The sequence below is a fragment of the Leptonychotes weddellii genome, chromosome 3 (assembly GCF_054177405.1).
Source record: "Leptonychotes weddellii isolate Sample4059 chromosome 3, ASM5417740v2, whole genome shotgun sequence".
Classification (NCBI taxonomy): Eukaryota; Metazoa; Chordata; class Mammalia; order Carnivora; family Phocidae; genus Leptonychotes; species Leptonychotes weddellii.
This window is the reverse complement of record NC_138371.1, coordinates 148,260,713-148,274,091: the sequence shown is the minus strand read 5'-3', so window position 1 is coordinate 148,274,091 and position 13,379 is coordinate 148,260,713. Positions and strand designations below refer to the sequence as shown.

The window sequence follows — 13,379 nt, the reverse complement described above, 5'->3', positions numbered from 1 at the left end:
AAATTGATTTTTTTTTCTCTTATTAAGTCCTACTCTGGTGAGACTATGAGGAAACCTACTAAACTTTTGGATGGTTTCTGGCATTATGTAATTAGTCTAAGTAATCTTTTTCTTTCAGCAAGTTTATTGTGTACCTACTATTTACTGGGATTGTAATTAGTTGAGACAGGAGTAAAAAAGATAAACCAGCTCCTGAATTGGCGGGGCAGGGGGTGTCTATAAACTGGAAGATATTCTTACAAGATAAATTGCCAATTCAGTATTAGGTGTGATGAGTATTTGCAAAGGAAATTACCCAAGGGAATAATTGAAAGACTAAAGCTTTATGTGTATTTTATTAAAAGGAAAAATGGAAAGCCTTAATTAGAGCCTTTTATGTTCATCACTAGGTGAAATAGTTTAATTTGGATATATCAGTGTGATAAAAAAGGGCTTGGCCTTTAAAAATAACTATATTTACATTTAATATCAAGGGTGATGTTGAGGTGCCTGGGTGGCTCAGTCAGTTAAGCGTCTGCCTTTTGCTTAGGTCATGATCTCAGGGTCCTGGGATTGAACCCCATGTTGGGCTCCCTGCTCAATAAGGAGTCTACTTCTCTCTCTGCCCCTCCTCCCCTCCCCCAACCCTGCTCGTGCTTTCTCTCTCTCTCAAATAAGTAAAATCATAAAAAAAAAAAAAAGGGTGATGTTTTTACATTTTTAAATTAGAAAATCAGAAACCAAAGTATATATACTTTATGACTATGGTATACTATGATGACTGTGTAAACTATGTATGCAAAAGGCATATGTATTTTTTAATATGTATGTAGTATGTATTTTGAAAGAATACTGAGAAATGAAAATAATGCTTAGGTGATAAAGTTATGGATAATTCTCTGTTTTTCTTTTAGAATTCACTTTAGTGTTACAATCTTTCCTTAAAAGTATAGTAAAATTTAAAAATATTTAAAAGTTTTCAGAACCACACACATTTGGTAATTATTAATAATTGTATATTTGTATGTCTTTGTTAATATTCTATGAAGATAGTACATATCCTTCTATCCTTTTCTTAATAGATATTGCAGGATTCTACCATTTGGGTATAGCATAATTTAGTTAATGTTTTCCCTCTACATATATATACATATTTAGATTATTCCCAATATTTTAGTATTTTAATCATGCTACTGAAAGTATCATTGACTACATTTTTATGCATATTCATGGAGATCTTTCCAGAGTAAATCATCAGGAGTGGAAAAATTCTTAAGTAAAAGGAAAACACCTCAAGACTTTACTACAAATTGTCAAAATGCCCTCCAGAAAGCTAGTGTCAGCTTGCATTCCCCACCACTGGTGACTGAATTCCTTTCTCTAAAATTTAAGTGGCTAGTGATGTGCATATATGTATATGTATATTTTTTTGATTTTTCAACTAAAACACTGACACTATTAACTCCATTTTAAGATTATATGGGAAGCTTCTTGTATTAATCTTGTTAGTTACTAATAGACACTAAGTGGGTATAACTAGATAAATACACTTCACCCATCCCCCTAATAAAGCCCTTCCAAGATTATTGATTATGGAGTACAATTGGGGATTGAGTTTCATCCAAAGCTGATTTTCTGAGAAGTTCCAAAAAGTAAAGTTTCTGGAGAATCAAAGTGATGTAAAGGATAGAAGAATTACAATTTTAACAAAATCAGGAATTGATTATTTTAAAGCCAGGAAAACTAATTACATAAGAAGCTGACGTGTTATGGTAATTTTATTCAAATGATAATAGAAATAATTTAAAGATGGAAGATTATCTCTAAGTGACTTTTTGTTCAGCCTAAGATTGTACATTAAGAAAGATGTATAATAATGCTTATCATGATTTTAACTGAAAAGTTACTTAATTTTCTGTCATGGGTTGAATGTGTACTCCATTTACATATTTGATTTGTCTTGGGAAGGCTGACTTCCTTGAGATTTTATGACTTTATGAAATCTGTTGAATTTGTTACATATGCTGTATGTCATAATGCAGTATGGAATGTTAGTATTGTGGAAGAACTTACCTATTCAGGGGGCAACCAGGTGATTTTGATAACTGAATCATAGCATGTAATTCCCCTGATTTTACAAAAGTTGAGGCACTATGAAGAAACTGGAACTAAATCTCAGGTGGTTTGATTCACTAGTCTGCAGTAAAATCAAAAGGGTCATTGCTCACAATTGGCCCCCTCACAAAACCAGATACATTTTGCTCCCTGTCCATAGCGGGCTAAAAGATATCAGGGATGGTAAAAAAGATAAATAGTGTTCATGCTGGATATCAATTAAATTAATCATCTTTTCCCTTTATTTTTGGAAAAAAAAAAATTTTCCCCCTTAGTCTTTAATGGGACTTCATAATTTCTTGAAATTTTTCCATTGGTAGGGGTTGGAATTTCTTAGGAAATCAAGTACAGTAGAAAATGTAAAACTGCATAGGAGTATTTATAGTAAAATTCCATGTTTTTATTACATTTTATTAGGAAATAGATTTGTACAGACTATTTCTCAGTTGCTTTACCTCGTGTTCGCTTTGGCAGCACATATACTCAGTTGCTTTACCTCTAAATATACCAGAAATAATTATCTTAGATTGGAATCTTGTCCTATAAAAAAAGCTTTTTAGATAGGAGTGTTTTTCTGTCATATGTGATTGTTACTGAGAAGTTAAATAAGAGAATAAGTGAAAGTGACTCAAAGCTAATAAAAAACATCTTGTAAAGATGTACTTTTATGATACACAGAATAATTGAAAAAAGAACTTCTAAGTGAAAAGTAAATTCAGTGGTTCCACGCACAACTGGATGGATTTATAGACACAGAGTCAAGCGTGAATATTAAGGGTGTAGGAAAATAAAGCAGTAGTATCTTGGAACTTTTTTCTTTTTTCATGTATCTTAGAGTGAAGAGAATATCTCAGGTATGACAAGCTTCCGTGAAGTTCTGGAGAAAATGCTGGTTATTGTTGTGCTCCCAGTCAGGAATAGCCTGAGGAGAGAAAATGAGCTCTTCTCCTCCCACCTGGTTTCCAACACCTGTGGATTGCTGGCCAGTATTGTCAGTGAACTGACAGCATCAGCCCTGGGATCTGAGGTAGTGTTATATTTTGAGATTGGATAATAAGCACATGTTTAAACTTTCCACAGTTTCTTTTTTCATATATTTTGGCTTTGTAGAAACTAATTTTAATCCCATTTGTATTGTTTTTCTTTAAAACAAAACCAAACCTTCAAGCTAAATTGTTTGGCTTTCCCTTCCTTATACCTCTTCTTTGCTCTTGCTTGCTCCCCCTCTCTCTCTCACATTTACCCAGGATCTCACAGTAACACAAACTGTATGTTTTCCTCTCATATGCTCCATAGTACAACCTCACTGCCATGTCCCAATGGAAGCAAAAATCGTTCACGTTGCTGGGTAATGAGTCATAGAAATGGGACTACTAATAGTGAACACATGGTATGGAGAAGGTAAAGAGGTTTAAACCTTAGTTCTGCGCACTTGACTGACACTAGACAAAGAACGTATGTAAAACGGGCATTCAGCACACTCAGATTGTTGTACAGCCATGACCACAAAATTTTTAAAGGATCAAATATTATTGTGTTTGAGAAAACTACTTCAAAAGGGCTTTACATGCTGTAAAGTAACATTATTTTTAACCATTTCACTGCCCTGCTCACTCTGTTGTACAATTTATATAAATGTTTTGACTGAATTTAGTGAAGTTTTCTAATTTTTTCCCCAAAAAAGCAGACAGAAGATTGGTTTTGAAAATCATGTCGTAATGTGAAATACCTTATATCACTCAAATGAATGTTTAATAGCTAGCATATATTCAGTTGCCTGCCAGATAACATCTTTTCTCTTTTCTCTCTTTTACTTTTATAATTCCTAGCCCTTGCTTTTTCTTACTTACAGATTTATTTTAGGATCTATGCTGAATTAATCTATCCAGGCTGTACTCATTTCTGATTCATAGTGACAGTTTAGCCTTTAGGATTTCTGAATGATTACATGTACCTGCACATATTTTAGTATTTCACCCTGGGAAGCATTTCCTTCATTTCTTTGTTAGCTTTGACTTTGGCACAGGAGGTCACTGAACCCTTGTCAGAAGATTTTAATTTAGTTCGTTTTGGGTTTTTTTGTTTTTTGTTTTTTTTTTCACTTAGTCATCAGCCTATAATATACTTCCCTTCTGTACCGATCCTGGAAGAGAAAGTCTGTGATGCATAGCTCCCCCTCAGAAGGTTACTATCTAGTTTTCCCTTGTGAACTTAACTTTTTTTTTTTTAATGAAAAAGAATGCCCCAAATTGCAGGTGCCTAATATACAAACTTGGAAGTTTCCAAAGGTCCTTGCTTAGACATCCATATTTCTTTCTTTCCCAGAGCAGTTTGAAATTCTTGCTAGAATCATAAACTTCAGTTTTTTTCCTCTTATAGGTCTTCCAAATTTCTGCAGCCTTAGATCAAAAGCTGGCTCTGTAATGAAAAAGAGCAGTTTCAAGCCAAAATAAGTTTACTGATCCTCTCTAACAAGTCTGTAATTAGTGAGGTTGTACTTGTATATATATATTCAAATATTGAATGCCAAGTTATAACATACATTAGTGGTATTCAAACTTAAGACATAGAACATTTCCTGCAAATGAAGTCTTCAAAACTCACAGATGAGAGGGGGGATAGTCTGACTGACGGAGGGAAACTTGAGTCCACCTCTTTCTGGATTACCCATCTCTGCGGAAGTCCTAGAGCTCTGTGTCACATGGTTTGAAAACTGCTGGTCCATAGAATGTTAGTGAAATTTTGGTATCTCTTTTCAAAGTGAGTGATATAATTCATTCATATGTTATGACTGTAATAACTTACTGGTATATAGTTCTGACATTATAAATTAAGTGAAATGTATAGTTTCCTATGACTAAGAGAAGAAAATACTGTCAAGTGATACTGATTTGTAAATTTAGAATGACAAAATCTGGTTTTATTGCTGGGTAATCTCTATAGAATGTACGTTTAGGAGGGTTTACAGCCAATTGTTAAATGTAGGTTATCTTTTTGAACTTCTTGGAAATTTGGGATTTTGTTAAAGGTATATTAACGCTCAGGTACAGACTACTGATGTGTAATTGTGCTTTTGTTTGTTCCTAGGTTGATGGACTTAATTCTCTCCACTCTGTTAAGGCCAGTGCTAACCGATTCACAAAAACAAGTCAAGGAAGAAGTTGGAACACTGGGAATGGGTCCCCTGATGCAATCTGTTTTTCAGTAGACAAACCTGGAATAGTTGTGGTTGGTTTTTCTGTCTATGGAGGAGGTGGAATTCATGAATATGAATTAGAGGTATTGGTTGATGATGTAAGTACCTCTCTTCCAGTGTTCATCTTGCTGTGTGGGTTACCATTATCATAGTAAGACTGCCTAAATCTTTGAGGGGTTAGCTGATTAGTCATTAGTCATGGCAGACATGAAAGAAAATGAGAGTGATTCTGCATGATTGCTTGTGTGCCATTCTGGATCACTTCTGCCTCATATTTTTTGCACTTCCAGGGGAAATGTTAAATGAAAAGACTAGAAATTATATAGCTAAGCTCCTAATGATAACTTCTGTATAATTTTTTTTGCTATTATAGTTTTTTAAGAAACAAGAACAATATTCAGGTCGATACTATTATCTGTATCAGTGATTAAAGCAATTTTGTCATAGAGTGTTAATGGATGATTCTTAGTAAAGATAGTATTGATTGATTGATTAAGCTCTATCTTGCTCTATTCTCTAAATTATTTAAAGAACCCGAGTTTTCACAAAGTTTTATTAAAATGGGACAGAAAGTTACCGTGTAAATCATTTCATAATAAATAGAAATCTTTCCGTATCATGATTCTTTTTAGCAATTAATTTAAATTATTTCCCTACTTCATTAGGTTCTATAATTAGAGTTGCACTCTCCTAATGAAGAAGTGGGAATCATTTTAAAACATCAGATGAGAAAATCCCATTTATATGATTTAGGTTCTAGAGTCCTCAGGAAATCCGATAAAAGTGAATAGTTTAGCATTCCAGAAATTTTTTCTTCAATATGTATAGGGGAATGCTAATGGATAATTTTATATACAAGAAAATAAACTGCTTAAAAACAATAAAACAAAATTAAGAATATGGTGGGTTTTGTCTTATTTTGTTTTAATTAGAGCGAACATGCAGGAGATTCGACTCATTCTCATAGATGGACATCTCTAGAATTAGTCAAAGGAACCTATACAACAGATGATTCACCCAGTGATATAGCTGAAATCAGACTTGACAAAGTTGTTCCTTTAAAGGTAATTTCAGTTATGTTTCTTTTGTAAATAAGAAGTATTATTATGTAGCTTACTTAAAAAGTAATGAAAAGGGCGCCTGGGTGGCTCAGTTGGTTAAGCGACTGCTTTCGGCTCAGGTCATGATCCTGGAGTCCCAGGATCGAGTCCCGCATCGGGCTCCCTGCTCGGCAGGGAGTCTGCTTCTCCCTCTGGCTGTCCCCCCTCTCATGTGCTCTCTCTCTCATTCTCTCTCTCAAATAAATAAATAAAATCTTTAAAAAAAAAAGTAATGAAAAGTATTCCTTTAAGTGGTGCTTTAAATGTTTATAGAGTCACTACTATACTCCTGATACTGTACTGTATTATATTCTGTTTTTGCAAAAGATCTCTTAAAATCTGGTATAGTAGAAAGTATTGTTAGGTTTTGGAGTCAGACAGAAGTAGCTTCAGGTGCCTGCTCTTCCACAAAGTAGCTCTAAGACATTGGACATCATTATTTAGCTACTCTGGGACTTACCTGTAGGTTGGGAAGGATAGTATCTACATTGTAGTGTTGTTCAGAGGAAATTAAATAATGGCATAAAGTACTTGGCTCCATGCCTAACACAGTATAGAAGCTTAGTAAATATGAGTTCCTGTCTTTCCTTCTCTCATTGTGCCAAAACTCACTTTTTAAAAAAATGGGCTTGGGGCACCTCGTTGGCTCAGTCGGTTAAGCGTCTGCCTTCGGCTCAGGTCATGATCTCAGGGTGCTGGGATCGAGTCCTGCATCGGGCTCCCTGCTCAGAGGGGAGCCTGCTTCTCCCTCTCCATCTGCCTGTCACTCTGCCTACTTGTGCTCTCTCTTCTGTCAAATAAATAAAATCTTAAAAAAAAAAAAAAAAGTGGGCTTAATAGAGTATTAACTATTAAAGTTACTATTACTTTATATAAAAGTTATTTATTCATATAACTTTATTGTCTAGCAGTAAATAACAAATTAGCAAAACAGAAATTTTACTTAACCTTAATTACAAATGGAGTAATTCTGAATTCAACTGTATATTATTATTTTTATTATAGAGCAGAATTTTGGATAAGGTAAGTTCATCAGAGACATTATCAAAGAGAGTTCAGGTACCAAAAAACAAAAAATCTTCACTATGAAGTTTATATCGTAGATCATAAGGCACCAATGTCTGTATCTCATGTTTTCTATGCACAGTGCATCTTATTTGAGACAACTTCTGCTTTTGAATATTTTTCCCATTTCTGTCCACCTAACCATTTCCGACTTTGAGTGTCTCTTAAAAAGATATAGTAGACTCACCATTATTTTTTCCCACATTTGAAATTATTTCAAAATTTAAACCCATCAAAGAAAAATATTAGATTATGTTATTTTAAATCTTTTGTTGTGGTTAATACTCTACATTGTGGTTAAGAGCAGGAACCATCCTCAGACTATCTATATTCAAATACTAGTTCCATCACGTATTAGCTGTGTGACTTTGAGTGAGTTACTTAACTTCTCTGTGCCTCAGATTCCTCATCTGTAAAATAGGAATAGTAATGGTACTTAACCTCATGAGGTCATTTTAAGGATTAATTTGATTAAAGCACATGAAGTACTTAGTATAGTTCTTGTAAAATAATAAACATCACTAAGTGTTACTTATCTTCCTGTTTGACATTAAAAATGTGTTTAACCAAATCATCTATAAATATGACAAAGAAATTCAGTTTATTTGCCCAGTTTTTTTATTTCCTCTGTACATTATAAACATGTTTTACATCTTGATTGTGAAGGAAAATGTTAAATATGCTGTGCGCTTGAGGAACTATGGAAGCCGTACAGCCAATGGAGATGGGGGAATGACCACAGTTCAGTGCCCTGATGGTGTGACATTCACATTCAGCACATGCAGCTTGAGTAGTAATGGCACAAACCAAACCAGAGGACAGATTCCACAGATACTCTACTACAGGTAAATGTGTGTATAGAGGTAAGGAGACTGTTGTAAAGTGACAGGAACCATACAGTTTATTACCAAGGTAAAAAATGCTAATAAATGCATAGTTATAATTCTAGTGTAACTGCCTTGCACATACTTGTGCTAATCCATGTAAAAAGATCTCATTTCAATATATAAATTCAGTGTTTATTGTAAAGGTGAATGCTTTAAAATGTTTTTGTCATTATTTCTTTAATATCTTTGACATTTTTATGTCTTGGACATATGTGCTATTTGTTGTTACTTTTATAGTTTGTTGTCTGCAGTTTCAAATTTAAGTGGAATTTATTCATTTCTTTTTAAAAATAGCAAAAATTGATGATCACATCAACTCTACCCAACTACTAGTGTTGCCTTGATCCTATTATCCAGTCTGCAGTATATTTTGATGTCTGTGAATCTAGTTCTGAGGACCCTAGAGTATATCATGATGTGTTCCTTAACCATTCCTTATATAAACAGTACAAAAAAAAATAATAACAATTTGGGGTAAAAAAAACTTCTAAATGTACTTTTGTCATCACATCTCAGTTTTTCTTTTAGTGAATTAGCTGGAATCACAGGTAGTGAGTATCATTCACCATATCTACTAACCTCAGTCTGACTTAGCCTCAGATCCCACCAAGGTTGTGTATCACTTTCAGAGATTTGCTGCTTTCTCTCTTTCCTTCATAAACAATCTGGGAACACTGCCTGGGCAATTTGTACAAAGCTGTTGCCCTGAATGTAGATTTTTCTCCTGCCTTTTTCCATGTGAAATAAAATAGAAATGGTAGGTGTTAAATAGCTTCCTGGTGGTGTGTTGCTGCTGAGATACAAGTTTTTGTTTTTGTTTTTTTTTTTTAAAGATTTTATTTATTTGAGAGCGAGAATGAGAGACAGCATGAGAGGGAGGAGGGTCAGAGGGAGAAGCAGACTCCCTGCTGAGCAGGGAGCCCGATGCGGGACTCGATTCCGGGACTCCAGGATCATGACCTGAGCCGAAGGCAGTCGCTTAACCAACTGAGCCACCCAGGCGCCCTGAGATACAAGTTTTCTAGTCCTTTTACCGAATCATGAAAAACTTTTTGTTACACAGCACCACAATAAATAGTATTCTCTTTCTCAAACCATACATTAAAAAATCATATCATGCACAGAAGTTATATATTTCAAAAAGCTGGAGAGCCCCTTAGAAGCATCTGCTATCTAGACTATTTCTTACACAAAATACAGTGTTTTAGGTATTTTTGTTTCCCACCAAGCTTTACATACCCTTAGCTTTAAATTTAAAATTAATTAAATTTAGGGGCATCTGGGTGGCTCAGTCAGTTAAGCATCCAACTCTTGATTTCATCTCAGGTTGTAATCTCAGGATTGTGCGATCAAGCCCCACATCAGACTCCGCACTGGGCATGGAGCCTGCTTAAGATTCTCTCTCTCCCTCAACTTCTGCCCCTTCTTCCCCTCCACACACGTGCACTCTCTCTCTCTCTCTCACTCAAATTAATTAATTAATCAAACAAAGTAAAATGTTCTAAATCTGACTTTTTCTAATTCCCATAATTAACAGTTCAGTCCAAGCCATCACTACTGCTCCCTGGGTAACTCTCACAGCTTCTAACCCAGTCTCCCTCCTTTTGCCGCGGGCCTGCTGCATTCAGTTCTGCACGGTGCAGCCAGAGGGATCTTACAGAAATGTACATCGGTCAGGTCTGCCCTTGCTCAGAGTCCTCTCACAGCTTCCCATCCCAGCATGAAATGTAAGGTCTCACAGAGGTGTACAAAGCTCACATGATCTGACTCCTGTCACCCTCCATGTCCTTTCATTCCAGTCACACTTGTCACTCTGTTCCTTGAACTTGCTGATCTTGTTCTTGTCTGAACCTTTCTCTTACTGTTCTTTTGCCTAAATACTTTTCCCTCAGCTTTTTTTTTTTTTAACATAATTCAGGCCTTTGTTTAAATATCAGTTCCTAAGATACACTCTCCTTGGTCTTGTTTTAAAATAAATTTAAGTGAGGAGCTCTGATCTAAATATGATAACTGGACTTAGATCGTGTTTTACCTACCATGTAAAATCTCATGCGTGACTCTTGTTACAGGAGTGAATTTGATGGAGATTTACAATCCCAGCTTCTAAGTAAAGCCAATGAAGAAGATAAAAACTGTAGCAGAGCTCTCTCTGTGGTAAGCACTGTTGTTCGAGCTGCAAAAGACCTCTTGCACAGAGCTCTTGCTGTGGATGGTAAGACTTTTATTTTCTTAATAGTCATATTTTAGATTCTTTATTCTCTAACTTGTACACAGAGTTACTGAAACGAACCGTCTTATAGAATCCCAGAGTGTTTTATTCATTGTAGATGTGTACATACATATACATTCATTTTGTATCAGCCATACCCTCCATATGCAGGATTTTTTAGAATGTTCAAAAGCAGTTACCTGATACCTGTTATTTTCTTACTTAACCTAGTAAGACAAAAACTCTCCCATTAAGCTGAGTCTTTGCTTTATCCTTCCTTTAGGCGTCAAAAAGCATTTTGTTTTCTCTTTTAGGTGTGTTTTTCTTCCTATATATCGCATTTCCAGTAATGGTATCACCATTCACCCAAAGATCTGGGTAACCCAAACTCACTTATCTGATGTGAGTTCTGTGAGTTCTTCCACTGGCAACTCTCCAGTTGGTATTCCCCTATCCCTTCTTCCATAGTTCAAGCCACCACGGTGCAGGGCATGTGTCCTCTTCCTCATGGATGGATAGCATCCCAGCAATCTCACTGCCACCTTTCTCCCGCTCCCTGTCTAGTTACCTGGTCACCCTCCACACTGGCAGCGGAGTTCATTTACAAAAGGATTCATTGCTACCCACCCAGTCTTACTGTTAGCTATAACATGTATTCCTAAGCCTAGTGCACACCTGGGAATCACTTAGTGAATCACCTGGGGAACTTCCTAAAAATAAAGAATATTTGGCCTATCCAAACTAAAGGTTTGGGTTGGGCTAAGAAACTGTATTTTTAAATAAGTGCATCCTATTGTGACACAACAGCAGATCTAGAAAGAAGTACTTGGGAATAATTGGCCTTTAATATAAAGATCATCTCAGTCTAGACTCAACTTATCTTCCTAGCACCATGGTTATAGATAAATGATTAAAATGTCCATCAGCAAAATGCTTTCTCTGGTAAAATAGAAGGCAGTATAGCTTAATAACAGTAAGCATTTTTGTAGTGCTTAATATGTGCAGGCATTGTTCTAAGTGTTTTACATATATTAACTTAATCTTCATAACATCCAGTGAGGGAAGTACTGTTATTATTCTTTTGTACAGAGGACTAACCTGAGGCACATACCAATTAAGTAATTGGCCTAATGTCACACGTATAGCCATGTCTGGTATTAGCGGTAGTGGTTTAAAATCATGGCTGTTACTGTAGGTTCTAATCCTGGCTTTGTCACTTTACAGGTATATGATTTTGGATAAGTTACTTAACATTGTATGCCTTGGTTTCCCCTTGTGAAAAGCAGAAATAATAAAAGTATCTTATTGTGAGGATTAATTTGAGATGGCTCATGCATATAAAACCCTTAGAATGGGGCCAGGTCCTTTATAAGCATTCAGTCAATGTCAACTATAATTTTATTGTGCTCAAGAGAATGGAATATAGATTTAGTACAGCATATATACATTACAATGAAATTATGTTCTAACTATAGTTTTAATGCCTTTTTTAGCTGATGACATTCCAGAACTGCTTAGCTCTTCCAGTCTGTTTTCCATGCTGCTTCCCCTTATTATAGCCTACATAGGACCAGTAGCTGCTGCTATTCCCAAGGTGTGTAATTTAATTCTGTAATTTTGAATATTTTTTTAAATATCTTTTTTTTTTTAGACTTTGTATCTATCCTTTATAAACACTTTGATCTTCGAGGTACCTGGGTTACAAGTATAACACGTAAGGTTAGACAAGTTAAATGGTAAAAGTTATCAGTTAAATCTCACTGTTCTTCGTTTTGTTTATTGGATTGCTGTGCTTACTGGCTTTACATTTGAAGAATTTGGGAATGAGAAATATATTTTAGAATTATGATATGTAAGGAAACTTAAGTTAACTTAGATTTTTGTAATTTATGAAGTTGATGCCAAATCTTTCTTTTTGGGTAAGAATAGCAATTTAGAAGAATAGGAGTCTTTTACAATTGTGAAATAGTCAAGACATGAAGGAAATCATAAACTATTGATTCTTTGGCATAATTAAATATTGAGTAAAACCCAGTTTACAGCAGATCACAAAAAGGCAAAGTGTTTAAAAGTATAGACGAGGTTATTTTCATATGACATCTAAGACATCTAAGGTAAATGTTTTTTTTCCATAGAACAAATTTCTCTTTGAATGAAAACTTAGCTAAAAAACTCTCAGTAATGTTCTTCGTAATTAAGGGTAGCCAACAATTATAGTAATTAATCATTTTAAAGCAATTTTTACATTTATTATCTTTTTAATCATTTCTTTTTATACTAGGTGGCTGTAGAAGTCTTTGGTCTTGTCCAACAGTTACTTCCCTCAGTTGCCATTTTGAATCAGAAGTATGCACCCCCTGCATTCAATCCTAATCAGTCAACAGATAGCACCACAGGAAACCAGCCTGAGCAAGGCCTCTCTGCTTGTACAACCTCTAATCACTATGCTGTCATAGAGAGTGAGCACCCCTATAAGCCTGCATGTGTGATGCACTACAAGGTAGGCACCGATTCCTAGGCAGAGTTTAAATTTAAAACTTGATTTGATGTTTTATAATGATATCTTAAAGGATACTTTGCCTCTGGTTAGAAGTATAATTTTTTTATAGTATTTAAATATAGAAATCAGCAGGTGGTTAGGCACTGTCAGAGACACAAAAGGGTTTAAGATAGAATTTTTATGTGCATTGATTTTATATCCTGCCACTGTACTGAATTCCTGTATGAGTTCTAGCAGTTTTGGGGTGGAGTCTTTTGGGTTTTCCACATAAAGTATCATATCATCTGCAAACAGTGAGAGTTTGACTTCTTCTTTGCCGATTCGGATG

At 35.2% G+C, this 13,379-nt stretch overlaps 2 protein-coding genes across 13 annotated transcripts in view; one reads left to right on the top strand and one right to left on the bottom strand.

Annotated features, from left to right (window-relative positions):
* Positions 1 to 13,379, bottom strand: part of SCEL (sciellin) — a 732,032-nt gene that overhangs the window by 427,331 nt on the left and 291,322 nt on the right. The window lies entirely within an intron of this gene.
* MYCBP2 (MYC binding protein 2) overlaps positions 1 to 13,379 on the top strand; it is a 254,870-nt gene that overhangs the window by 129,395 nt on the left and 112,096 nt on the right. For all 12 annotated transcript variants that reach the window (XM_081815062.1, XM_081815063.1, XM_081815067.1 and 9 more), the window contains 7 exons: positions 2,930 to 3,121; positions 5,182 to 5,388; positions 6,223 to 6,354; positions 8,122 to 8,300; positions 10,412 to 10,554; positions 12,045 to 12,145; positions 12,833 to 13,051. In XM_081815062.1, the coding sequence (XP_081671188.1) occupies positions 2,930 to 3,121; positions 5,182 to 5,388; positions 6,223 to 6,354; positions 8,122 to 8,300; positions 10,412 to 10,554; positions 12,045 to 12,145; positions 12,833 to 13,051 (1,173 nt within the window). The remainder of the gene's footprint in view (positions 1 to 2,929; positions 3,122 to 5,181; positions 5,389 to 6,222; positions 6,355 to 8,121; positions 8,301 to 10,411; positions 10,555 to 12,044; positions 12,146 to 12,832; positions 13,052 to 13,379) is intronic.